Source organism: Salvelinus namaycush, chromosome 21 (genome assembly GCF_016432855.1).
Source record: "Salvelinus namaycush isolate Seneca chromosome 21, SaNama_1.0, whole genome shotgun sequence".
NCBI classification, from domain to species: domain Eukaryota; kingdom Metazoa; phylum Chordata; class Actinopteri; order Salmoniformes; family Salmonidae; genus Salvelinus; species Salvelinus namaycush.
This window is the reverse complement of record NC_052327.1, coordinates 5,258,139-5,285,684: the sequence shown is the minus strand read 5'-3', so window position 1 is coordinate 5,285,684 and position 27,546 is coordinate 5,258,139. Positions and strand designations below refer to the sequence as shown.

Sequence of the window (27,546 nt, the reverse complement as noted above, 5' to 3'; positions counted from 1 at the left end):
TCTTCTCCAAGTCATTAAGGTTTCGACGTTTGGCAACTCGAACCTTCAGCTCCCTCCACAGATTTTCTATGGGATTAAGGTCTGGAGACTGGCTAGGCCACTCCAGGACCTTAATGTGCTTCTTCTTGAGCCACTCCTTTGTTGCCTTGGCCGTGTGTTTTGGGTCATTGTCATGCTGGAATACTCATCCACGACCCATTTTCAATGCCCTGGCTGAGGGAAGGAGGTTCTCACCCAAGATTTGACGGTGCATGGCCCCGTCCATTGTCCCTTTGATGTGGTGAAGTTGTCCTGTCCCCTTAGCAGAAAAACACCCCCAAAGCATAATGTTTCCACCTCCATGTTTGACGGTGGGGATGGTGTTCTTGGGGTCAAAGGCAGCATTCCTCCTCCTCCAAACACGGCGAGTTGAGTTGATGCCAAAGAGCTCCATTTTGGTCTAATCTGACCACAACACTTTCGTATGTTAGTTTCGTACGTAGTTTCGTATGGACAAACAAAAAACAGACACCAACACTGGAGAATAAAAAGTGACATAGGTCAATATTTGTATAACCCTTGTGATAGTCGTAGTCGGTATTAGATAGAATGTCGCGGCTCCGCCCGCCTGTGAGGAAAACAACGTGTGGTAACCTTGGTTACCCCATTGGCTCACTACTAATACTTGATCTTTTTCAACTGCAAATTTCTTGTCTGCTAATTTTAATCAATTGAAAAACTACATTGAAGAAAAGTACAACCTCTCTATAGGTTACGTTTCAACGTTGCCTGCTCCCGAGCATTCTTACTACTTAGAAAAAACGTAATATTGTAGGGCTTCCCTCATGCTCCATTTTCAATGCGAGTGCTAGCTAGCTACCGACCGGAACATTAAGCTAGCCAAGAACAACAACACAAACAAATGGACTATACTAAACAAGGATAATGTCTTAGCTGTGATGAAATGTATGCACCTGGACACTTGGTCACCACATTTCCTACGCCAAATAGCCTGAAGCCACAGTGCTCTTCCGCAGGCTCTATTTCCCTACATATGAGCATTGCGAACCGTGTGTCAGGATTGTTTTTACCTGGTAGCATGTATTTTGAACAACACAGCAGCTTTTCGGCATGTTTTGTTATTTCTCTATAACAAAAAATCGACAACGAAGTTGGGAATTCCTTATTACGCAAATATCATACTCATTTTGTGACACCCGCAATAGTATCCGCTAAATGTGTTTATGCGACCAATAAAATGGGATTTGATATCGACTCAAGAGTATTGGATTATAGCTGCGAGGGTTATCAAATCAGGATCAAATCCTCTGATCTCCTCACTCATTAATGATAGAATGTTCATATTTGAAGATTTCCTAAACGCCAGTCTGTTTGGCAATTATACTGAGTACAAGGACTTAATTATTAGCTAAACAGACTGATAGCCAGGCAACTCCCACACTTTTCCAGGCTCCTGAAGGCCTCTGTGACATGTTGTTTAACATTTTTAGGGGGTCCACAGCATTTGTTTATGTGAGGCAATCATTGAAATAAATGTACACTAACTTTACCACGACCTAAGGTAGAATCAGTCTTTTGTACCAATCTCAGACTGCTACTATAGGCTGTCACCTTATTCCCTATGTAGTGCACTACTTTTGACCAGGGCCCAAATATTCTATCCGACAAAGGTGAAGTTATTGTGGCTTTCAAATAGTAACCAGAATGAAAGTCTATAGCATAAGCTTAGTCACAGCTAAATGAGAGATATATATTTATTTGTTCTATTTTATGAGGCAAATGAACCAATTATTATCCAGTTCTGAAGACTGCTTCTATCCATCCCATGATGTAAGCCTATAACCTTGCTCACTACGGTAAGGCAGCCCGTTCCTCATCAGACAGTCACTGCTCCATCATGTGTGCGCCACACAGACTGACAGACACACATACAAACCTGTTCCTCCACAAGAAAGGAATTGTAGAAAAGATTGACCAATTCCTGCACTTAGCCTCTGCCCAGGCTGTCAACAACATTATCTTTCGTCATGAGTCCTCCAGTTGCATTCCATTTTGCCAACTGTAATTTTAACAGCGGTTGTTTTGTTATTTTGTGAAAAAGCGTCGTATCACAATGTTTTACGGACACATAGTCACGATAGGACAAAGGTTGACGTCTCCCAAACCTAGTACCTTTTCCTGTTTTCATCGAAGGAACTTTTAACACATCACCCCAGAACAGCTCTCTTTCATTTTGGGTACTTATTGATTTAACATGCATTCCAAGCCTGCTGGGTACACATTCTTTTACTGTTCATAACGAGGAATCTTTTCCTTTTCTCCCCCCCCCATTCCCTTCCTGCTGCTGTTTTTGAAGACCGGCTGTCTGCGTGTTCAGCATTTCTTCTCAGGGCAGAACCAAAGGTCAATCGGATACACTGGGTGTTTCTCAATGTGCATTCTACCATGCTCTGAGCACGCAAGTTGGAGCAATGAATCCAAATCAAAGTGTGCAAAATGGAGCACCGAGGGCACTTCTCGGATGCGTACTCCACTTGTACACATTTGGAGGCGTGCATCGATGCACGCTTCAATGAAAGAATGGACAGAAATATGACGCGACCACGAAAAATGGCTTTAAATCAGTGGTGGCTACATGTTGCCTGACTAATATTTTATCTTGATACGTTAATAAATAATCTGTTAACCTGGCATGTTTACCTGCCTACAATACCCACTGTAATGTGTGTAGCTCGCAACCCTATAGTAAGTTATTAGGGCTAACTGGCTAGCTAGCTAGCCACAAAGAATTGGTAGATTCTCGCCCTCTCGCTTCAAAAAAGAAAATCTGATGCCGCGTACGGAGACCAGTGCTGACTGCGTGATAATGTCAGCAAACCACAACTGATCACCTGTAGCCATTGGGAAGAGCCACAAGACCCACTGACAGAAAGTGCCACGACAGCAGCTCTCATTGCATCGTCCCGCTGTTGCAGTCTTGAATCAGGCCAGTTACATAATCGTTTTCCCCCTGCCGACATGTTGATGACTCAATTTACTTTAAAAGGTCAAAAGTAATGTCGTAGCGGTGCTTCTCAAATGTAAAATATATGCGTTCTCCACTTTCTCAAGAGAATGCACTCCGAGCACGGTAGTATGCATACTGAGAAACACCCTCTGATTCTCACTTTCTCTCGTTTGTTCCCTCTCTCTCCCACTCTCTCTCTCTTGTCCTTAAATTATTGCCTGCTCTCTTTCGACTTTATCGTATTGATTCATGGATGACTTGACTTCAACAGACGGCACATGTGCGTACACACACACACACGCTGTCACTGAATGTACACTACTGGAACAGAACAATGCACTCTGTGAGTTTAATAAAGACACATACACACACACAAAAGTGAGGAAAGGGAGAAGGGTTGGGATTAACCCAATGACAACATTTGCGTTCCCCGCTTGACTTTCCTTTCTGCCTTCCATTGGGAAGGGAAGCCTGGTACTGTTGTAAGGTGTGTGGCTTTATTAAACTCGCATTTAAATGCATTGTTCTGTTCCTCCCAATAGTGTGCATTCAGTGACAGCGTGCGCGTGCACAGTCGCACACAGTCTTTTGAAGTCAAGTCACCCATGAATCAAGACGATTAAGTCGAAAGAGAAAGAAGGCAAGAATTTAAGGAAAGTCTGTCAAATCAAATCAAATTTTATTTGTCACATGCGCCGTAAACAACAGGTTAGGCTTTACAGTGAAATGCTTATTCACTAGCCCTTAACCAACAATGTAGTTTTAAGAAAAATACCTAAAGAAATAAAGTAACAAATAATTAAAGAGCGGCAGGAAATAACAATAGCGAGGCTATATACAGGGGGTACCAGTACAGAGTCAATGTGCGGGGCACCGGTTAGTCGAGGTAATTGAGGTAATATATACATGTAGGTAGAGTTATTAAAGTGACTTATGCATAGATAATAACAGAGTATCAGCAGCGTATGTAAGGGCAATGTAAGTAGTCTGGGTAGCCGTTTGATTTGATGTTCAGTAGTCTTATGGCTTGGGGGTAGAAGCTGTTTAGAAGCCTCTTGGACCTAGACTTGGCGCTCCGGTACCGCTTGCCGTGCGGTAGCAGAGAGAACATTCTATGACTCGGGTGGCTGGAGTCTTTGACAATTCTTCGGGACTTCCTCTGACATAGAGGTCCTGGATGGCAGGAAGCTTGGCCCCAGTGATGTACTGTTGTGCCTTGCGGTCGGAGGCCGAGCAGTTGCCATACCAGGCATTGATGCAACCAGTCAGGATGCTCTCGCTGGTGCAGCTATAGAACCTTTTGAGGATCTGAGGACCCATGCCAATTCTTTTCAGTCTCTTGAGGGGGAATAGGTTTTGTCGTGCCCTCTTCACGACTGTCTTGGTGTGCTTGGACCATGTTAGTTTGTTGGTAATGTGGGGACACCAAGGAACTTGAAGCTCTCAACCTGCACCCCTACAGCCCAATCGATGAGAATGGGGGCGTGCTCGGCCCTCCTTTTCCTGTAGTCCACAATCATCTCCTTAGTCTTGATCCCGTTGAGGGAGAGGTTGTTGTCCTGGCACCACACGGCCAGGTCTCTGACTTCCTCCCTATATGCTGTCTCGTTGTTGGTGATCAGGCCTACCACTTTGTGTCATCGGCAAACTTAATGATGGTGTTGGAGTCGTGCCTGGCCGTGCAGTCCTGAGTCATTTGTCTCTGTGTGTCTCTGTGTGTCTCTGTGTTTCTTGTCTCTCTCTGTGAAAGACCGAGAGAGAGATTTTATTCTGTATCAACATAATCACAGCAGGTCTTTGCGTTCCTAGATGGCTGGCAGCGCCTCATTTGAAGTCAATTAGGAGCAGGCTTGGCCTGTATACCATTTACCATATACCGGGGTATTTGTAAATAGCCACTGGATAGTTTTTCGATACTGTTGAAACTATTTATTTAAAGATTTTCCCATACATTTTATTATTTGTTGCTACTTTTTAAGTAAATACCTTGCAGTCATCTTGTGCAATACTGTAGGAAATTAAGCAGATCTCGTTCATTTCACGTTTCAAAGTATTATTATGGGGAACTACACATTTTTTAAGCTTACTGTAGTTCCCCAGAACAGTTTATTCATTCGCGTGTTTGTATGTAAATAGCACAGCGGGAGAAATGGGAGCAAGTGAGTCCAGCTGTTTATTGACAGGGATCGCATTTTATATTGAACGTCATTCTGCTGTAGTTTTCCTTTTACAGAAAAGACAATTGCTTCATTTTCATCAAATGACAACAGAAGTGCAACACTGGCAGCCACACACATAAATGAAATCAATGAATTTTGCATATTGGCCATCATATTTCTAATGTTTATCATAGGAAATGTAGCTGGCTACATTCTTTCTAGTGTTTTTCTTTAAAGTTAATATTGCATTTTACCGGAGAAAAGTAGGCTACACTGAAAAGTACCGGAGAAAAGTAAATACAAATTAGTCTGAGGACTTTCTGCTGATAGAATGCCCTTTTTGTGAATTCTCATCCGAGTGGAGAAGTGCAACTAATGCACAAAATTAGGAAGATGCCGAGCAGAAATTACAATAAGAAGCATTTTAGATTTGCGTTTACAAAACAAAGCAAGATATTTTTTATGGTTTTAATATTTTATTTCTGTGTGAAAAACGCAGAATTCTGCATTAACGCAACTCTTAAGTTTCACTAGCTAGTTATCTAAGTAAGTGGCTGAATTAATAAGGAGACGAGGCATCATATAGTGTTAGCTTTGCCGTGTTTGAGAAATCTGTACAGCTGCCACTGCCATCTTTTTTTAAATTATTTTTTTAAATAATTTTTTTAAGGGGTGGATCAGCTTTAATTTTGTGGGTAGATTGTTGCTTCCATCAATGTAATTGTCTGCATCATTTTCAATCCCCCATATATTTTTGGGATAAACATATCCATATACATACACACACACACTTTTTGTTTGTTGAATATACCTTTATTATTCCCCGCAAACCCTACCACCCTTCCCCCAAATGGAGTAAACTAATAACCAATAACACTTAGGCTTCTATCTTCAGTTTATACATATTATACACATTTTACAGACACAATGTTTTACAATAGTTATATTTTGTTTGTTTTTAGTCCTTCCTCTATTTCTGATGTCCATCCAGTTTGATTTCTATATGTAACTGTGCTATTTCACAAAATTTCTGAATCTATGTACATTTTACTAACCCCGTATGTTTTACATTGGTTATCTTATTAGTCCCACCCTTCTACCCTTCTGCAGCGTTAGTTCTAGGTAAATGTTGCAATTCTTCAGCCATTCCTGGACCTGTGACCAAAAATGAGCTACATATGGACAATACCAAAATAAATTATCTAATGACTCTGCCTCCTCGCAGCAAAATCTGCAGAGCAGGGTAGATTGTATCCCCCCATATATATAACATTCTATTGGTTGCAAGAATTTTGTATAATAATTTAAATTGAAAAATGTGAAAGTTTTGCGTGTCAATTCATAAACCATGTGCCATGGAATCGGTTCGTCGAAAATCTCTTCCCAACTATTTAGCAATTTAAATTAAATTGGTATATGTTTTTATTCATCACCATTTTCTTTAACCATTTATGGTCTTTAATGCAGGGCAGACAGACAATTTCCTTACTTTTTCCCCCTTCTACTTGCCTCTTCTGTTTTTTTGGTAATGCTGCAATTAGTTGGTTGTAATTTTGGGTAAAGCAGACATTTCCATATGTCTGTGTTAGCTGCATGTGTCACACAACTCCACCAGTCCTATTTATGATATAATTTACAAAAATTATACCTTTAAAACATTTTTTTTTATTGAAAATAGATATATTTTTTATCAATTAGTATAATTAGTATAATTTGAGTTTAACCACAATATTAGTTGTATTATTTGTTCTGTCTTTTCAGGTGGATTAAACTGAAATTGCAACCAACTTTCTAAGGCGTGTTGAAAAAATAGCAATATTTTGGAGTTGATTCCCTTTTCAAATAACCGAAAGTGAGCAGTTGTAATCTGAATAAAGGGAAAAAGGCCATTCTTGAACATGGGGTGAGACATTCTTACTAATTTACTAGAGAACCATTTTGGATTTAAGTATCATTTTTCTATGACTGATGCGTTTAGTGAGAGGTCTAATGTTTTAATATTTAATAATTTCTGCCCTCCGAATTCATATTCATTATATAAATAGACACTTTTAATTTTATCTGGCTTACCATTCCAAATAAAATGGGGTATTTTTTGTTCATATAATTTAAAAAGCAGGTCACTAGGTGTAGGCAAAACCATAAGAAAATAGGTAAACTGTGATATGACTAAAGAGTTTGGGGGAAAATCGTGCCCAATTTAAACGGCCTCGTACTCTATTCTTGCTCGTACAATATGCATATTATTATTACTATTGGATAGAAAACACTCTCTAGTTTCTAAAACCGTTTGAATTTTGTCTGTGAGTAAAACAGAACTCATTTGGCAGCACACTTTCTGACCAGGAAGTGGAAAGTCTGAAAAAGATGCTCTGTTCAAGGGCCTGCCTATAAATGGGCATGATACGTATGAGTATACATGTACGTCATACACCTTCCCCTAGATGTCAAGAGGAAGTGAGAGAAGAAATGAAGTGTTTATCTTGGTCTGAGGTGGAATAAATCCTCTTGGCACGACGAGTCATCCATTTCCTGTTTTCTGGAAAGCGCGAAGATGGACCTGGAATTGCCTTCTGAAAAGCTGTCGTTATAGGCGACTACTATCTCCGGCTTTGATTTTATTTGATACATGTCACAATATCATCGTAAAGTATGTTTTTTCAATATAGTTTTATTAGATTATTGAAATTTTTTCAGGACGTTAGAAGTGTTGCGTTGTCTGTGCTTGTTGACGATGGAGAGCTTCGCGCCACTTGGCCAGTGTGCTTGCTAATTCAAGAGGGAAAAAGGACGTTCTAAATCCAAACAACGATTGTTCTTGACAAAGGACACCTTGTACAACATTCTGATGGAAGATCACCAAAAGTAGGACCCATTTTGTGATGCTATTTCATATATCTGTCGAACTGTGTACTAGTAGTTTTGCGCCCAGGTTTTGGCCACTCTCTCGCTATAACATAAGCCTTATGTCGTAATGAAGATATTTTTAGAATTCTAACACTGCGATTGCATTAAGAACTAGTGTATCTATCATTTCCTATACAACATGTATTTTTTTGTAATGTTTATGAATAGCAATTTGGTCAGAATAGGTGAGAGTCTAATAGAAATATCTGCACATTCTGGGAAAAAGAAGCTACGTTAGCATAATGGATAACCAATGATTTCAGATCTAAATATGCACATTTTTGAACAAAACATAAGTGTATGTATAACCTGATGTTATAGGACTGTCATCTGAGGAAGGTTTATGAAGGTTAGTGAAAATTAATATCTTTTGCTGGTTTATTCGCTAACGCTAACGTGCCTATTGCTATCGCTAACGTGCCTTGATGAATGAATGCGGTAGTGTGGTAGGCTATTGTAGTAAGCTAATATAATGCTATATTGTGTTTTCGCTGTAAAACACTTAAAAAATCTGAAATATTGGCTGGATTCACAAGATGCTTGTCTTTCATTTGCTGTACACGATGCATTTTTCAGAAATGTTTTATGATGAGTATTTAGGTATTCCACGTTGGTCTCTATAATTACTCTGGCTGCTTCGGTGCTATTTTTGACGGTAGCTGTGATGGTAGCTGCAATGTAAAACGGATTTATACCTCAAATATGCAATTTTTTCGAACAAAACATAGATTTATTGTGTAACATGTTATAAGACTGTCATCTGATGAAGTTGTTTCTTGGTTAGTTTGGTTGGTTCTTGGTTAGTTAGGTTGGCTTTGTGCATGCTACCTGTGCTGTGAAAAATGTCTGTCCTTCTTTGTATTTGGTGGTGAGCTAACATAAATATACGTGCTGTTTTCGCTGTAAAACATTTAAAAAATCGGACATGTTGACTGGATTCACAAGATGTGTATCATTCATTTGCTGTATTGGACTTGTTAATGTGTGAAAGTTAAATATTTCAAAAAAAATATTTTTTGAATTTCGCGCTCTGCCTTTTCAGTGGAATGTGGGAGGAGTTCCGCTAGCGGAACGCTGGGGCCAGACAGGTTACAAATGATCAGTCTATAATTTTAATGGTAGGTTTATTTGAACAGTGAGAAACAGAATAACAACAGAAAAACGCATGTCAAAAATGTTATAAATTGATTTGCATTTTAATGAGGGAAATAAGTATTTGACCCCTCTGCAAAACATGACTTAGTACTTGGTGGCAAAACCCTTGTTGGCAATCAGAGGTCAGACGTTTCTTGTAGTTGGCCACCCGGTTTGCACACATCTCAGGAGGGATTTTGTCCCACTCCTCTTTGCAGATCTTCTCCAAGTCATTAAGGTTTCGACGTTTGGCAACTCGAACCTTCAGCTCCCTCCACAGATTTTCTATGGGATTAAGGTCTGGAGACTGGCTAGGCCACTCCAGGACCTTAATGTGCTTCTTCTTGAGCCACTCCTTTGTTGCCTTGGCCGTGTGTTTTGGGTCATTGTCATGCTGGAATACTCATCCACGACCCATTTTCAATGCCCTGGCTGAGGGAAGGAGGTTCTCACCCAAGATTTGACGGTACATGGCCCCGTCCATTGTCCCTTTGATGTGGTGAAGTTGTCCTGTCCCCTTAGCAGAAAAACACCCCCAAAGCATAATGTTTCCACCTCCATGTTTGACGGTGGGGGATGGTGTTCTTGGGGTCAAAGGCAGCATTCCTCCTCCTCCAAACACGGTGAGTTGAGTTGATGCCAAAGAGCTCCATTTTGGTCTAATCTGACCACAACACTTTCACCCAGTTGTCCTCTGAATCATTCAGATGTTCATTGGCAAACTTCAGACGGGCATGTATATGTGCTTTCTTGAGCAGGGGGACCTTGCGGGCGCTGCAGGATTTCAGTCCTTCACGGCGTAGTGTGTTACCAATTGTTTTCTTGATGACTATGGTCCCAGCTGCCTTGAGATCATTGACAAGATCCTCCCGTGTAGTTCTGGGCTGATTCCTCACCGTTCTCATGATCAATGCAACTACACGAGGTGAGATCTTGCATGGAGCCCCAGGCCGAGGGAGATTGACAGTTCTTTTGTGTTTCTTCCATTTGTGAATAATCGCACCAACTGTTGTCACCTTCTCACCAAGCTGCTTGGCGATGGTCTTGTAGCCCATTCCAGCCTTGTGTAGGTCTACAATCTTGTCTTGGAGAGCTCTTTGGTCTTGGCCATGGTGGAGAGTTTGGAATCTGATTGATTGATTGCTTCTGTGGACAGGTGTCTTTTATACAGGTAACAAGCTGTAGGAGTGTGCTCCTAATCTCAGCTCGTTACCTGTATAAAAGACACCTGGGAGCCAGAAATCTTTCTGATTGAGAGGGGGTCAAATACTTATTTCCCTCATTAAAATGCAAATCAATTTCTAACATTTTTGACATGTGTTTTTCTGGATTTTTTTGTTGTTATTCTGTCTCTCACTGTTCAAATAAACCTGCCATTAAAATTATAGACTGATCATTTCTTTGTCAGTGGGCAAACGTCCAAAATCAGCAGGGGATAAAATACTTTTTCCCCCTCACTGTATATATTTTCAAGGAAGGTTGGATCATCATTATTTGGACAGTATTGGTTAATAAGCCATATCTGTTTATTGTCCAATAACATATTTAAAATCATCCATCTACCTTGAGGATCTGTTTGGACAATTTGCACATTTGGATCAAAATTTCTGTTAATTATTATCATCACCCCTTTTGAATTTCTTTGCCCATGGGAGAAATATATTTCACCCCCCCAACCCCAGTTCTTTTTCCACAAAACTTCATCTAAAATTGTTGAATGAGTTTCCTGTAAACAATAGATATTATATTCATTCTCTTTTTGCCAGGTAAATACTGATCGTCTTTTCTTATCTGCTAAGCCATTACAATTATAACTGGCTATACTTATTTCACCACTTACCATAATGAGACACAGGTTTCAATTCTATTTATCAAAATATATGTTTGTAAATGTACCAGTAAAAAATAACATGATGATTGAGTGTCTATATAGCTGTACCATGATATTTGCATTGCTATTAAGTAAACCTCCAATTGGTCCCCCCTATTCCACCCGCTTAAAGCCCTCCTCATCCCGAGTTGGGTTGTCATCCCAATGCCCGGCAGACCGCCCCTGACCCCCCCAGATCACATAGCCCCGGAGAGACCGGGACCTATCCTTTGAAAAGAGCACACAGTCCCACCCACAGAACAGAATCAGATCAACCGCCAAATGCATTTCCATTGCCCTCACCTCGATTTGTATTTTATATAATTAGCTATTAATATTTGTAGTAATGTAGGCAATTTATGCAAAGGGTTTTTACCTCTCACCAGTCTTGCCGTTACCAAAATGACATTATGGCAAGCAATTATTATATTAGCAAACAATTATTGTGAATCATCCTATATTGTCCCTAACATCTTTTACTCCCTCGCAACAGTTGTGCGATACACACACACCCACACACCCACAACCCCTTTCCCCCACAACAACCATCAGTTGCACCATCCCAGAGCCCAACTCAAGAAAGGTTTTGATTTACGAATGCACTATTATCTTGATTTCCTTTAGTTTTTTCCCCTCACCAGTCTCTGCATGTCTGCTCCCCCCCTCTTCTCCGAGCAGAGCATCTAGGCATGTACAAATGCAACTCTAGAGCCAGTGCTGTTGTTCCTTCAGACAAGCATGCATCAAAGCGTTGTTTATTTGCACAATGTCTCTCATTCACATTCGCTTGTAAATGTCCTAACTTACCAAAAATGACATTCTGTAGCTCCTACCTATATATGTATAACTGTGTGCTGGTTTGCCTGTCTTGGCAATTGTTTATTTTCGTTTGTGCTCGTAAGCATTTTTAGCTAGCAGCCTCCATGGAAATACGCTATTGCTTGTACAAATTTTGTTAGCGCTCTGGTAATAGATGCCCAATGGGCTTTTTTGCCGCGTTGAAAGTCTCTGAGCTCTTTAGCAAGGCCATTCTACTGCCAATGTTTGTCTATGGAGATTGCATGACTGTGTGCTTGATTTTATACAACTGTCAGCAACAGGTGTGGCTGAAATAGCAAAATCCACTAATTTGGCAACATACAAGATATGATTTTTAGGCCATATTGCCCAGCCCTAACTGCAGGCACACAGGCAGGTAGGCGTGGTAAGCTAGATACTTTAAGCTGTAACAGCTGTAACAGACTGCCCTGCAGCCTAATGCATCCTAGCCCAGAGATGTGCTGGTGTAGCGTACCAACTAAATAATATATAACCTCCTGAGAGAGAGAGGGAGACTGTGTGTGTGAGAGAGAGAGAGACTGTGAGGGTGTGTGTGTGTGAGAGAGAGACTGAGACTGTGTGTGTGAGAGAAAGACTGTGAGACTGTGTGTGTGTGAGAGAGAGGGGGGGAGAGACTGACTGTGTGAGAGACTGTCTGTGTGAGAGCGAGAGACTGTCTGTGTGAGAGAGAGAGAGAGAGAGACTGAGACTGTGTCTGAGAGAGAGACTGTCTGTGTGAGAGGGATAGAGACTTTGCTTTATCGACTTCCATTCTATTTGGCATACAGGACTGTTCTACAAAGTTATTGAAAGTGGTGTAGGGGGTAAAACATATGACATAATTAAATCAATGTATACTGGCAATACGTGCAGCATTAAAATTGGCAAGAAAATAACAGAATTCTTTAACCAGGGGCGGGGCCTTCGTCAGGGTTGTAATCTGAGCCCTGCACTGTAACGCTCGTCTGTTGAAGAAGGAGTGGACCAAAGCGCAGGGTGGTACGTGTTCATAATATTTTAATAAATTAGAAGACTTGAACAAAAATAACAAAGAGACAAACGAACAGTTCTGTAAGGTAACTAAACTAAACAGAAAACTATCCACAAACACAGGTGGGAAAAAGGCTACCTAAGTATAATTCTCGATCAGAGACAACGATAGACAGCTGCCTCTGATTTGAGAACCACACCCGGCCAAACACAAAGAAAATAGAAAACATAGAAATAAAGAAACTGGAATGCCCACCCTAGTCACATCCTGGCCTAACCAAAATAGAGAATAAAAGCCTCTCTATGGCCAGGGCGTGACAGTACACCGGTGGGGTGTACTGTCACCCCCCCAAACCTGACTCTAAAGGGGAGTGTCCGGGTGGGCTTCCTTTACTGCGGAGGCTCTGGTGTGGGACGTAGACCCCCCTCCGCCTCTGGCTCCCCCCACTTTGGTGCCGGCCCCGGACTGGGGACCCTCGTAGCGGGACTTCGCTGGAGGCTCCGGACTGGAGGCCGTCGCAGGAGGCTCCGGACTGGGGATCGTCCCTGGAGGCCTGGTCCTTGGAGGAGGCACTGGATGGACCGGGCTGTGGGGGAGTACTGGAGATCTGGTGCGTATCCCTGGCACCACTCCTCCCGGCTGAATGCCCACTTTAGCCCGGCACCTCCAGAGCGCAGGCACAGGTCGAACAGGGCTGTGGGGGGAGTACTGGAGATCTGGTGCTTAACACGTGCACCTCTCCTCTTTGCTGCATGCCCACTTTAGCCCGGCACGTGCGGGAAGCTGGAACCGGCCGCACTGGGTTCTCCTGGCGAACTGGGGATCGTAGCGCTGGCGCAGGATAACCCGGGCCGAGGAGGCGCACTGGAGACCAGGAGCACTGAGCCGGCACCACCCTACCTGGCTGGATACCCCTCTTTACGCGGCAGGTACGGAGAGCATGTACTGCACGCACCAGGCTGTGACTTTGTACTGAAGGCACGGTGCGTAAAACCGGAAAACATGGCACTGGAACCGTGCCCAACTCCGCTCGCCAACCCGTGTGCCCCCCCAACATTTTTATTGGGGCTGCCTCTCGTGCCTGGTTCGAAGACTTGCCTCCTCATACCATCGCCTCTCAGCTTTAGCTGCTTCCAGTTCCTCTTTCGGACGGCGATATTCCCCAGCCTGCCTCCCAAGGTCCTTTCCCGTCCAGGATTTCCAAGAATCCTGAACCCTCTCCACCTCACCACGCTGCTTGGTCCACTTGTGGTGGGTAGTTCTGTAACGCTCGTCTGTTGAAGAAGGAGTGGACCAAAGCGCAGCGTGGTATGTGTTCATAATATTTTAATGAATTAGAACACTTGAACAAAAATAACAGAGACAAACGAACAGTTCTGTAAGGTAACTAAACTAAACAGAAAACAACTACCCACAAACACAGGTGGGAAAAAGGCTACCTAAGTATGATTCTCAATCAGAGACAACGATAGACAGCTGCCTCTGATTGAGAACCACACCCGGCCAAACACAAAGAAAATAGAAAACATAGAAATAAATAAACTAGAATGCTATCTGGCCCTAAATCGACAGTACACCGTGGCTAACTATTTGACCATTGTTACTGATCAAAACCTTAGAAAAACCTTGACAAAGTACAGGCTCAGTGAGCACAGCCTTGCCATTGAGAAGGGTAGACACAGGAAAACCTGGCTCCCTGTAGAGGAAAGGCTGTGCAACCACTGCACAACAGCAGAACCTGAGACAGAGCTGCATTTCCTGACAAAATGTCAAAAATATAAAACAATTAGTGTCATTTTCCCAAATTTGAAACCCTTATTCAAGGTTTCAAAGACCTCTCTGATGAGGATAGGCTACCTGTCCTGTTGGGGGAGGACGCAGAGCGCTGTGGGTTGGCAGCGCACTACATTGCTGCCTGCCATAAGACGAGGGACAGTGTCTGACAGACCAACCTGCACATGTATTATTGCACATGTTATTGTTGAATGTATGGTTATTTTGACCCTTGGTTATTGTTGTCCCGTTGACAATTTTGAATCTCATTATCTTAATATTGTAAATATCCAAAGTAACCTTTTGCAATATATGCATTGTTACGTCATGCCAATAAAGCAAATTGAATTGAATTGACTGTGAGAGAGAGACTGTCTGGGTGTGGGAGAGAGAGACTGTCTGGGTGTGGGAGAGAGAGACTGTCTGGGTGTGGGAGAGAGAGACTGTCTGGGTGTGGGAGAGAGAGACTGTCTGGGTGTGGGAGAGAGAGACTGTCTGGGTCTGGGAGAGAGAGACTGTCTGGGTCTGGGAGAGAGAGACTGTCTGGGTCTGGGAGAGAGAGACTGTCTGGGTCTGGGAGAGAGAGACTGTCTGTGTCTGGGAGAGAGAGAGAGACTGTCTGTGTCTGGGAGAGAGAGAGAGACTGTCTGTGTCTGGGAGAGAGAGAGAGACTGTCTGTGTCTGGGAGAGAGAGAGAGACTGTCTGTGTCTGGGAGAGAGAGAGAGACTGTCTGTGTCTGGGAGAGAGAGAGAGACTGTCTGTGTCTGGGAGAGAGAGAGAGACTGTCTGTGTCTGGGAGAGAGAGAGAGACTGTCTGTGTCTGGGAGAGAGAGAGAGACTGTCTGTGTCTGGGAGAGAGAGAGAGACTGTGTCTGTGTCTGGGAGAGAGAGAGAGACTGTCTGTGTCTGGGAGAGAGAGAGAGACTGTCTGTGTCTGGGAGAGAGAGAGAGACTGTCTGTGTCTGGGAGAGAGAGAGAGACTGTGTGTCTGGGAGAGAGAGAGAGACTGTCTGTGTCTGAGAGAGAGAGAGACTGTCTGTGTCTGAGAGAGAGAGAGACTGTCTGTGTCTGAGAGAGAGAGAGACTGTCTGGGTGTGGGAGAGAGAGACTGTCTGTGTCTGAGAGAGAGAGAGACTGTCTGTGTCTGGGAGAGAGAGACTGTCTGTGTCTGGGAGAGAGAGACTGTCTGTGTCTGGGAGAGAGAGACTGTCTGTGTCTGAGAGAGAGAGACTGTCTGTGTCTGAGAGAGAGAGACTGTCTGTGTCTGAGAGAGAGAGACTGTCTGTGTCTGAGAGAGAGAGAGAGACTGTCTGTGTCTGGGAGAGAGAGAGACTGTCTGTGTCTGGGAGAGAGAGAGACTGTCTGGGTGTGGGAGAGAGAGACTGTCTGTGTCTGAGAGAGAGAGAGAGACTGTGTCTGAGAGAGAGAGACTGTGTCTGAGAGAGAGAGACTGTGTCTGAGAGAGAGAGACTGTGTCTGAGAGAGAGAGACTGTGTCTGAGAGAGAGAGACTGTGTCTGAGAGAGAGAGACTGTGTCTGAGAGAGAGAGACTGTGTCAGAGAGAGAGACTGTGTCTGAGAGAGAGAGACTGTGTCTGGGAGAGAGAGACTGTGTCTGGGAGAGAGAGACTGTGTCTGGGAGAGAGAGACTGTGTCTGTGTCTGAGACAGAGAGACTGTGTCTGTGTCTGAGACAGAGAGACTGTGTCTGTGTCTGAGACAGAGAGACTGTGTCTGTGTCTGAGACAGAGAGACTGTGTCTGTGTCTGAGACAGAGAGACTGTGTCTGTGTCTGAGACAGAGAGACTGTGTCTGTGTCTGAGACAGAGAGACTGTGTCTGTGTCTGAGACAGAGAGACTGTGTCTGAGACAGAGAGACTGTGTCTGAGACAGAGAGACTGTGTCTGTGTCTGAGACAGAGAGACTGTGTCTGAGACAGAGAGACTGTGTCTGAGACAGAGAGACTGTGTCTGAGACAGAGAGACTGTGTCTGAGACAGAGAGACTGTGTCTGAGACAGAGAGACTGTGTCTGAGACAGAGAGACTGTGTCTGAGACAGAGAGACTGTGTCTGAGACAGAGAGACTGTGTCTGAGACAGAGAGACTGTGTCTGTGTCTGAGACAGAGAGACTGTGTCTGTGTCTGAGACAGAGAGACTGTGTCTGTGTCTGAGACAGAGAGACTGTGTCTGTGTCTGAGACAGAGAGACTGTGTCTGTGTCTGAGACAGAGAGACTGTGTCTGTGTCTGTGTCTGAGACAGACTGTGTCTGTGTCTGAGACAGACTGTGTCTGTGTCTGTGTCTGAGACAGACTGTGTCTGTGTCTGTGTCTGAGACAGACTGTGTCTGTGTCTGGGAGAGAGAGAGAGACTGTGTCTGTGTCTGGGAGAGAGAGAGAGACTGTGTCTGTGTCTGGGAGAGAGAGAGAGACTGTGTCTGTGTCTGGGAGAGAGAGAGAGACTGTGTCTGTGTCTGGGAGAGAGAGAGAGACTGTGTCTGTGTCTGGGAGAGAGAGAGAGACTGTGTCTGTGTCTGGGAGAGAGAGAGAGACTGTGTCTGTGTCTGGGAGAGAGAGAGAGACTGTGTCTGTGTCTGGGAGAGAGAGAGAGACTGTGTCTGTGTCTGGGAGAGAGAGAGAGACTGTGTCTGTGTCTGGGAGAGAGAGAGAGACTGTGTCTGTGTCTGGGAGAGAGAGAGAGACTGTGTCTGTGTCTGGGAGAGAGAGAGAGACTGTGTCTGTGTCTGGGAGAGAGAGAGAGACTGTGTCTGTGTCTGGGAGAGAGAGAGAGACTGTGTCTGTGTCTGGGAGAGAGAGAGAGACTGTGTCTGTGTCTGGGAGAGAGAGAGAGACTGTGTCTGTGTCTGGGAGAGAGAGAGAGACTGTGTCTGTGTCTGGGAGAGAGAGAGAGACTGTGTCTGTGTCTGAGAGAGAGAGACTGTCTGTGTCTGGGAGAGAGAGAGAGACTGTCTGTGTCTGGGAGAGAGAGAGAGACTGTCTGTGTCTGGGAGAGAGAGAGAGACTGTCTGTGTCTGGGAGAGAGAGAGAGACTGTCTGTGTCTGGGAGAGAGAGAGAGACTGTGTGTGTCTGGGAGAGAGAGAGAGACTGTCTGTGTCTGGGAGAGAGAGAGAGACTGTCTGTGTCTGGGAGAGAGAGAGACTGTCTGTGTCTGGGAGAGAGAGAGAGACTGTCTGTGTCTGGGAGAGAGAGAGAGACTGTCTGTGTCTGGGAGAGAGAGAGAGACTGTCTGTGTCTGGGAGAGAGAGAGAGACTGTCTGTGTCTGGGAGAGAGAGAGAGACTGTCTGTGTCTGGGAGAGAGAGAGAGACTGTCTGTGTCTGGGAGAGAGAGAGAGACTGTCTGTGTCTGGGAGAGAGAGAGAGACTGTCTGTGTCTGGGAGAGAGAGAGAGACTGTCTGTGTCTGGGAGAGAGAGAGACTGTCTGTGTCTGGGAGAGAGAGACTGTGTCTGTGTCTGGGAGAGAGAGACTGTGTCTGTGTCTGAGAGAGAGAGACTGTGTCTGTCTGGGAGAGAAAGACTGTCTGTGTCTGTCTGGGAGAGAAAGACTGTCTGTGTCTGGGAGAGAGAGAGAGAGACTGTCTGTGTCTGGGAGAGAGAGAGAGACTGTCTATGTCTGGGAGAGAGAGAGAGAGTGTCTGTGTCTGGGAGAGAGAGAGAGACTGTGAGAGAGAGAGACTGTGTCTGGGAGAGAGAGACTGTGTCTGTGTCTGAGAGAGAGAGACTGTGTCTGTGTCTGAGAGAGAGAGACTGTCTGTGTCTGGGAGAGAGAGACTGTGTCTGTGTCTGGGAGAGAGAGACTGTGTCTGTGTCTGAGAGAGAGAGACTGTGTCTGTCTGGGAGAGAAAGACTGTCTGTGTCTGTCTGGGAGAGAAAGACTGTCTGTGTCTGGGAGAGAGAGAGAGAGACTGTCTGTGTCTGGGAGAGAGAGAGAGACTGTCTATGTCTGGGAGAGAGAGAGAGAGTGTCTGTGTCTGGGAGAGAGAGAGAGACTGTGAGAGAGAGAGACTGTGTCTGGGAGAGAGAGACTGTGTCTGTGTCTGAGAGAGAGAGACTGTGTCTGTGTCTGAGAGAGAGAGACTGTCTGTGTCTGGGAGAGAGAGACTGTGTCTGTGTCTGGGAGAGAGAGACTGTGTCTGTGTCTGAGAGAGAGAGACTGTGTCTGTCTGGGAGAGAAAGACTGTCTGTGTCTGTCTGGGAGAGAAAGACTGTCTGTGTCTGGGAGAGAGAGAGAGAGACTGTCTGTGTCTGGGAGAGAGAGAGAGACTGTCTATGTCTGGGAGAGAGAGAGAGAGTGTCTGTGTCTGGGAGAGAGAGAGAGACTGTGAGAGAGAGAGACTGTGTCTGGGAGAGAGAGACTGTGTCTGTGTCTGAGAGAGAGAGACTGTGTCTGTGTCTGAGAGAGAGAGACTGTCTGTGTCTGGGAGAGAGAGACTGTGTCTGTGTCTGGGAGAGAGAGACTGTGTCTGTGTCTGAGAGAGAGAGACTGTGTCTGTCTGGGAGAGAAAGACTGTCTGTGTCTGTCTGGGAGAGAAAGACTGTCTGTGTCTGGGAGAGAGAGAGAGAGACTGTCTGTGTCTGGGAGAGAGAGAGAGACTGTCTATGTCTGGGAGAGAGAGAGAGAGTGTCTGTGTCTGGGAGAGAGAGAGAGACTGTGAGAGAGAGAGACTGTGTCTGGGAGAGAGAGACTGTGTCTGTGTCTGAGAGAGAGAGACTGTGTCTGTGTCTGAGAGAGAGAGACTGTCTGTGTCTGGGAGAGAGAGACTGTGTCTGTGTCTGGGAGAGAGAGACTGTGTCTGTGTCTGAGAGAGAGAGACTGTGTCTGTCTGGGAGAGAAAGACTGTCTGTGTCTGTCTGGGAGAGAAAGACTGTCTGTGTCTGGGAGAGAGAGAGAGAGACTGTCTGTGTCTGGGAGAGAGAGAGAGACTGTCTATGTCTGGGAGAGAGAGAGAGAGTGTCTGTGTCTGGGAGAGAGAGAGAGACTGTGAGAGAGAGAGACTGTGTCTGGGAGAGAGAGACTGTGTCTGTGTCTGAGAGAGAGAGACTGTGTCTGTGTCTGAGAGAGAGAGACTGTCTGTGTCTGGGAGAGAGAGACTGTGTCTGTGTCTGGGAGAGAGAGACTGTGTCTGTGTCTGAGAGAGAGAGACTGTGTCTGTCTGGGAGAGAAAGACTGTCTGTGTCTGTCTGGGAGAGAAAGACTGTCTGTGTCTGGGAGAGAGAGAGAGAGACTGTCTGTGTCTGGGAGAGAGAGAGAGACTGTCTATGTCTGGGAGAGAGAGAGAGAGTGTCTGTGTCTGGGAGAGAGAGAGAGACTGTGAGAGAGAGAGACTGTGTCTGGGAGAGAGAGACTGTGTCTGTGTCTGAGAGAGAGAGACTGTGTCTGTGTCTGAGAGAGAGAGACTGTCTGTCTGGGAGAGAGAGACTGTGTCTGTGTCTGAGAGAGAGAGACTGTGTCTGTGTCTGAGAGAGAGAGACTGTGTCTGTGTCTGAGAGAGAGAGACTGTGTCTGTGTCTGGGAGAGAGAGACTGTCTGTGTCTGGGAGAGAGAGTCTGTCTGTGTCTGGGAGAGAGAGACTGTCTGTGTCTGGGAGAGAGAATGTCTGAGAGAGAGAGAGACTGTGTCTGAGAGAGAGAGACTGTGTCTGAGAGAGAGAGACTGTGTCTGAGAGAGAGAGACTGTGTCTGAGAGAGAGAGACTGTGTCTGAGAGAGAGAGACTGTGTCTGAGAGAGAGAGACTGTCTGAGAGAGAGAGACTGTCAGAGGGAGAGAGAAGCGAAAGCTTTGGTGATAGAGAAAGGAGTTGGTTAGTGTCTGTGTCTACGGTCTATAGCACGCAAGTGTTTGTGTGTAACACCTCATGGCCCCTGTCTTGTCGGCTAAGTGAGTAAAGACCAAGGGCTTAGGGGACAAGGGGTTGGTGGCCAGTTGCCATTTCAGATTCACCCTAGAATCTGTCTCACCCTAGAATCTGTCTCACCCTAGAATCTGTCTCACCCTCTCCCTCTGTGTCTCCAGGTGCAGCAGCAGACGTTTGAGTTCCCTGACATCTTCACCGAGAAGGATGTGAAGTCAGCCGAGGGCTCGGTGGAGGAGATGCAGGAGAAGTTCATGGAGGATGAGAAACAGAGGCAGAAACCGGACCTTCGCAGGGGAGGGGTCACAGAGTGGTTCGGCCTCTAGAGAGAGAGTGTGTGTGTTAGGAGATATGCACTGCTGGTGTGTGGGTTTGTTTGTGAGAGAGTGTTAATATTGTGTGTTATCATGTACAGATTTGTATCCGCAACAAGTCCGTTTGGTGGAAACACCACTGGTGGGAAAATGTGCAACTTTTCTTTATGCCGATTTTGGAATATTCGTATGAAAATCTGTCGCCAATTGGATGGAAACCGAGCTACTGTCATTGTACGAATGCAACATGTGACCAATAGCTGTTCAGACATAATATTAATTGCTGAAATTACAATGGAAAATAATTAAAATAAGGTTTTTCAACATTTGAGACATTCTCTGTTGTCAGGTAACACCACTTATACCAGTGTTGACCGACCCTCCTCCTGGAGAACTAATGGGTGTCCGGGATTTTGCTCTGAACCTGCTGTAAACACACCCGATTCAACAAGCCACTGTTTTAATGAGAGTAGCTGAATCCTGCTGATCAACTGTCAAATCAGTTGTCAGAGCAGAGCTAGAACAAAACCCTGCACCCCCTAGTCGTTTTCAAACAGGAGGGTTGGCCACCTCTCCCTAAAGGACAAGGCTACTGTGTGGGGAATGTGTTTTCAGTTCACCTCAATCTGTCTGTGTGAGTGTTTGACCGTACGATTCAGTTCACCTCAATCTGTCTGTGTGAGTGTTTTACCGTACGATTCAGTTCACCTCAATCTGTCTGTGTGAGTGTTTGACCGTACGATTCAGTTCACCTCAATCTGTCTGTGTGAGTGTTTTACTGTGAACTACTGTACAAGGAGAAGCTAATAAAAAGTAACCTGTCAGGCCTCGGCTTACTGTTACATTTACTCTCTTTAGCCGACCACTGCCGTGTTTTTCCTTGGACCTGGGCACTTCCAATACCACGCTCCACACACACACAGTACCCATGCAGCACGGCGGTGCCAAAGTGGTCCAGTTATTGTGATAAAGTAATGAGCTGTGCTACGAGCTGGCAACGGACCAGAAGGATGAAAGCCCGACTTACGGTAATAGGGCCTTAATAGCGGCCTTAAGGGAGGGTCAGAGGATACGTCCCAAATGGCAGCCTATTTTCCGCGTAGTGCACCCATAAGGCTCTGGTCGAGATGAGTGCACTATATAAGGAGGTGGATGCCATTTGGGACAGAGCCCGGGTATACTCTCCCAAGGCTGTCTAAGAACTACCATTGTGGGATAAACCCAGGGCCTTACTGAAACTGTCCTCCAGCCGTGACCACAAAATGGCAGCGTGTCCATGTGGGTTCCAGTCCTTCATACCTCAGTCCTCTGACCACGCCGAGCCAACCGGACTATCGCCAAGGAGAATGTCAATATTGATCCTGTTGGCCATTGTGTTGTGCCTGGAACCACACACCCCCTGCGTAGCTATAAAACTATTTGACTTAGAACAAAACAAGGCCCCCACCAAACTTTCTCCATCTCTTTCTCTCTCTCACGCTTTTTCCCCTCCACCTCATCCCTCCCCGGTTGTCCAGAGAAGCAGCTGGAGAGGGAAAGAGAGAGCGAGCCCAAATTCCCCTCTGCTCTCCTCACCTCCTGAAGAGACCCCACATGAAAGTTGGGAAATCTAGGCTCTGGTGTTTGCCAAGCAACTATGTCTCCCTCCTCTCTTCCTCCCCTCCCTCCCCATACCCAATAAAACACTGGGAGCACAATGCATTTCCCCCAGCAGTGCAGCAGTGTCTGCAGCTGGCACTACTTTCCCTGTTTATTCACACAATGTTCTCCCTGCCTGTCAGGATACAGGAGGCTAGCCTTGCGTTATCGCACCCTGTATTGCGCAGTAACGTTAATTTTGAAAATGTAATTCAGCGATTGCATTAAGAACTAATTTGTCTTTCAATTGCTGTCCAACCTGTATTTTTTTAGTCAAGTTTATGAATAGTTTTCGATAAGAATAGGTGCCTTTCCAAGATGGCGCCGGACAGATTGCTTGACGTTATGGACACTATTCTCATTGTATAAGCACGATTTGTGCCGCTAAATATGCACATTTTCGAACAAACTCTATATGAATTGTGTAATATGATGTTACAGGACTGTCATCTGAAGAATTCTGAGAAGGTTAGTGAAAAAATTAATATATTTTGGTGGTTTATACGTTATAGCTATTTTTGCCTTGAATCAATGCTGGTGTGATGTTTGCTATTGTGGTAAGTTACTATAACGCTATATTGTGTTTTCGCTGTAAAACACTTAGAAAATCTGAAATATTGTCTTGATTCACAAGATCTGTGTCTTTCATCTGCTGCACGCTGTGTATTTTTAAGAAATGTTTTATGATGAGTAATTAGCTAATACACGATGGTCTCTGTAGTTATTCTAGTCGCTTTGGTGAGAGTTGGGATGGTGGCTGCAATGGTAAACTATGATTTATACCTGAAATATGCACATTTTTCTAACAAAACATATGCTATACAATAAATATGTTATCAGACTGTCATCTGATGAGGTTGTTTCTTGGTTAGTGGCTATTTATATCTTTATTTGACCGAATTTGTGATAGCTACTGATGGAGTAAAAAAATGGTGGAGTAAGAAAAGTGGTGTCTTTTGCTAACGTGGTTAGCTAATAGATTTACATATTGTGTCTTCCCTGTAAAACATTTTAAAAATCAGAAATGATGGCTTTATTCACAAGATGTGTATCTTTCATTTGGTGTCTTGGACTTGTGATTTCATGAACATTTTATTATATGATATCCCTGTGGCTTTAGGCTAGGCTATGCTAGTCAGCTCTTTTGATGGGGGGGGATCCCGGATCCGGGTTTGGGAGGTGTTAGAGGTTAAAGTAGCGCCCATATTTACACAAATGACAACACACTCAATCAGTCACTCAATTCGGTACTTCCTAGCTCCATGTATCAAACAGTTATTTTAGATATATTAACACCAGGAAAATCTGGATAGTCCCCCGCGGATTTTAATAAATTGTGACAAAATAACAACAAAGCTTATAAGCAATAGAATGGCAAAAGTCTTACCAGACTTAATATATGTCATTCAAACGATGTTTATCATAGACACTTACAAACAAATACAAGTTAAATTTTCAGTTTAATACAATATGCAGAAAACCCAAGATATAGCTGTATCAATAATGGCTGTTGATGCCGAAAAGGCTTTAGACCGGCTTGAATGTCTTTTTCTATTCAAAACTTTGGAGGCTTACAACCTCCCGGCTGAAATAATAAATGTAATAAAAATATTATATAAATATCTTAAAACAAGAATATAAACAAATAATACATTATCTGATGAAATTGCTTTAGAAATGAGCACAAGACAGGGACGTCCTCTTTCCCCACTTATTTGCTGTTGATCTCCTGTTATACATGACCAATATTGAAAAGTCGATGCCCCCTTTGCTAAGAATATTTCAGAGTTCTTTAGAATCTCAGGTTATAAACTTAATCCCGAAAGAAATGAAATAATGGCAATAGGAAAAAGAAAAAGAATAACTCACGATCTACAGCAATCCTTTAAGTGGACCACTAAAAATATGAAATACTTCGGATGCTTAAGTGACAACAAACAAATATTTTAAAGATAACTTTATTCCATTAGTCACCCATTTGAAAGCCAATCTAATTAAATATAACAATATTCCCATAAATCTTATAGGTGGAATAAACCTGTAAGTAGACCTTATTTTCGGTAATACCAATTACCCCACCAAAGACATAATTTAATAAAGTATATTTGGTCATATCAGACTTTATGTGGGCAAATAATATTCATAGAATTAAAAGGACATTTTACATCTTCACAAAGTCTGATGGTTTTAACCTTCCAGACTTGGAATTGTATCAACTCGTTACCCAATACTTTTACTTGTGACATATACACTGCTCAAAAAAATAAAGGGAACACTAAAATAACACATCCTAGATCTGAATGAATGAAATATTCTTATTAAATACTTTTTTCTTTACATAGTTGAATGTGCTGACAACAAAATCACACAAAAATTATAAATGGAGATCAAATTTATCAACCCATGGAGGTCTGGATTTGGAGTCACACTCAAAATTAATGTGGAAAACTACACTACAGGCTGATCCAACTTTTATGTAATGTCCTTAAAACAAGTCAGAATGAGGCTCAGTAGTGTGTGTGGCCTCCACGTGCCTGTATGACCTCCCTACAACGCCTGGGCATGCTCCTGATGAGGTGGCGGATGGTCTCCTGAGGGATCTCCTCCCAGACCTGGACTAAAGCATCCGCCAACTCCTGGACAGTCTGTGGTGCAACGTGGCGTTGGTGGATGGAGCGAGACATGATGTCCCAGATGTGCTCAATTGGATTCAGGTCTGGGGAACGGGCGGGCCAGTCCATAGCATCAATGCCTTCCTCTTGCAGGAACTGCTGACACACTCCAGCCACATGAGGTCTAGCATTGTCTTGCATTAGGAGGAACCCAGGGCCAACTGCACCAGCATATGGTCTCACAAGGGGTCTGAGGATCTCATCTCGGTACCTAATGGCAGTCAGGCTACCTCTGGCGAGCACATGGAGGGCTGTGCGGCCCCCCAAAGAAATGCCATCCCTCACCATGACTGACCCACCGCCAAACCGGTCATGCTGGAGGATGTTGCAGGCAGCAGAATGTTCTCCACGGCGTCTCCAGACTGTCACGTCTGTCACATGTGCTCAGTGTGAACCTGCTTTCATCTGTGAAGAGCACAGGGCGCCAGTGGCGAATTTGCCAATCTTGGTGTTCTCTGGAACGGAAATGGCGCTACACCAAACTGGAACTCTTCCGACTAGCTTGGAAAGACAGTACCGTGCAGTATCGAAGAGCCCTCGCTGCTGCTCGATCATCCTATTTTTCCAACTTAAGTGAGGAAAATAAGAACAATCCAAAATGTATTTTTTGATACTGTCGCAAAGCTAACTAAAAAGCAGCATTCCCCAAGAGAGGATGGCTTTCACTTCAGCAGTGATAAATTCATGAACTTCTTTGAGGAAAAGATCATGATCATTAGAAAGCAAATTACGGACTCCTGTTTTAAATCTGCGTATTCCTCTAAAGCTCAGTTGTCCTGAGTCTGCACAACTCTGCCAGGACCTTCGATCAAGGGAGAGACTCAAGTTTTTTAATACTATATCTCTTGACACATTGATGAAAATAATCATGGCCTCTAAAACTTCAAGCTGAAAGAGCTGCTTCCTGTGCTTGGCCCTCCTATGTTGACCATAATAAACATCTCTCTATCCACCAGATGTGTACCAAACTCACTAAAAGTGGCAGTAATAAAGCCTCTCTTGAAAAAGCCAAACCTTGACCCAGAAAATATAAAAAACTTTCGGCCTATATCGAATCTCCTATTCTTCTCAAAAGAATGTTGCGCAGCAAATCACTGCCTTCCTGAAGACAAACAATGTATACGAAATGCTTCTGTCTGGTTTTAGACCCCATCATAGCACTGAGACTGCACTTGTGAAGGTGGTAAATTACCTTTAAATGGCGTCAGACCGAGGCTCTGCATCTGTCCTCGGGCCCCTAGACCTTAGTGCTGCTTTTGATACCATCGACCACCACATTCTTTTGGAGAGATTGGAAACCCAAATTGGTCTACACGGACAAGTTCTGGCCTGGTTTAGATCTTATCTCTGTGAATGGTTTGTCCTCTGACAAATCAACTGTAAATTTTGGTGTTCCTCAAGGCTCCGTTTTAGGACCACTATTGTTTTCACAATATATTTTACCTCTTGTTGATGTCATTCGGAAACATAATGTTAACTTTCACTGCTATGCGGATGACACACAGCTGTACATTTCAATGAAACGTGGTGAAGCCCCAAAATTGCCCTCCCTAGAAGCCTGTGTTTCAGACATACGGAAGTGGATGGCGGCAAATGTTCTACTTTTAAACTCGGACAAAACAGAGATGCTAGTTCTAGGTCCCAAGAAACAAAGAGATTTTCTGTTGAATCTGACAATTAATCTGGTGGTTGTTTAGTCGTCTCAAATAAAACAGAAGGACCTCGGCGTTACTCTGGAACCTGATCTCTCTTTTGACGAACATATCAAGACTGTTTCAAGGGCAGCTTTTTTCCATCTACGTAACATTGCAAAAATCTGAAACTTTCTGTCCAAAAATGATGCAGAAAAATGTATCCATGCTTTTGTCACTTCTAGGTTAGACTGCTGCAATGCTCTACTTTCCGGCTACCTGGAAAAAGCACTAAATAAACTTCAGTTAGTGCTGAACATGGCTGCTAGAATATTGACTAGAACCAAAAAATGTGATCATATTACTACAGTGCTAGCCTCTCTACACTGGCTTCCTGTTAAGGCAAGGGGTGATTTCAAGGCTTTACTGCTAACCTACAAAGCATTACATGGGCTTGCGCCTACCTATCTTTCCGATTTGGTCCTGCCATACATACCTACACGTACGCTATGGTCACAAGACGCAGGCCTCCTTACTGTCCCTAGAATTTCTAAGCAAACAGCTGGAGGCAGGGCTTTCTTCTATAGAGCTCCATTTTTATGGAATGGTCTGCCTATCCATGTGAGAGACCGTGTATTTCTTCTGCAAAGGTTTGTGTCGGGGGGCTAGGGTCAATCTGTTATATCTGGATTATTTATCCTGTCTATCCGGTGTCCTGTGTGAATTTAAGCATGCTCTCTCTAATTATTTTTCTCTCTTTC

At 44.2% G+C, this 27,546-nt stretch overlaps 1 protein-coding gene across 1 annotated transcript in view; it reads left to right on the top strand.

Moving 5' to 3' along the window:
- Positions 1-21,697, top strand: part of mrpl23 (mitochondrial ribosomal protein L23) — a 128,001-nt gene extending 106,304 nt beyond the window's left edge. The window contains exon 5 of the mRNA XM_039017069.1: positions 20,692-21,697. Coding sequence (XP_038872997.1) covers positions 20,692-20,856 — 165 coding nt within the window. The 3' untranslated portion in view covers positions 20,857-21,697. The remainder of the gene's footprint in view (positions 1-20,691) is intronic.
- Positions 21,698-27,546: the final 5,849 nt, after the last annotated feature.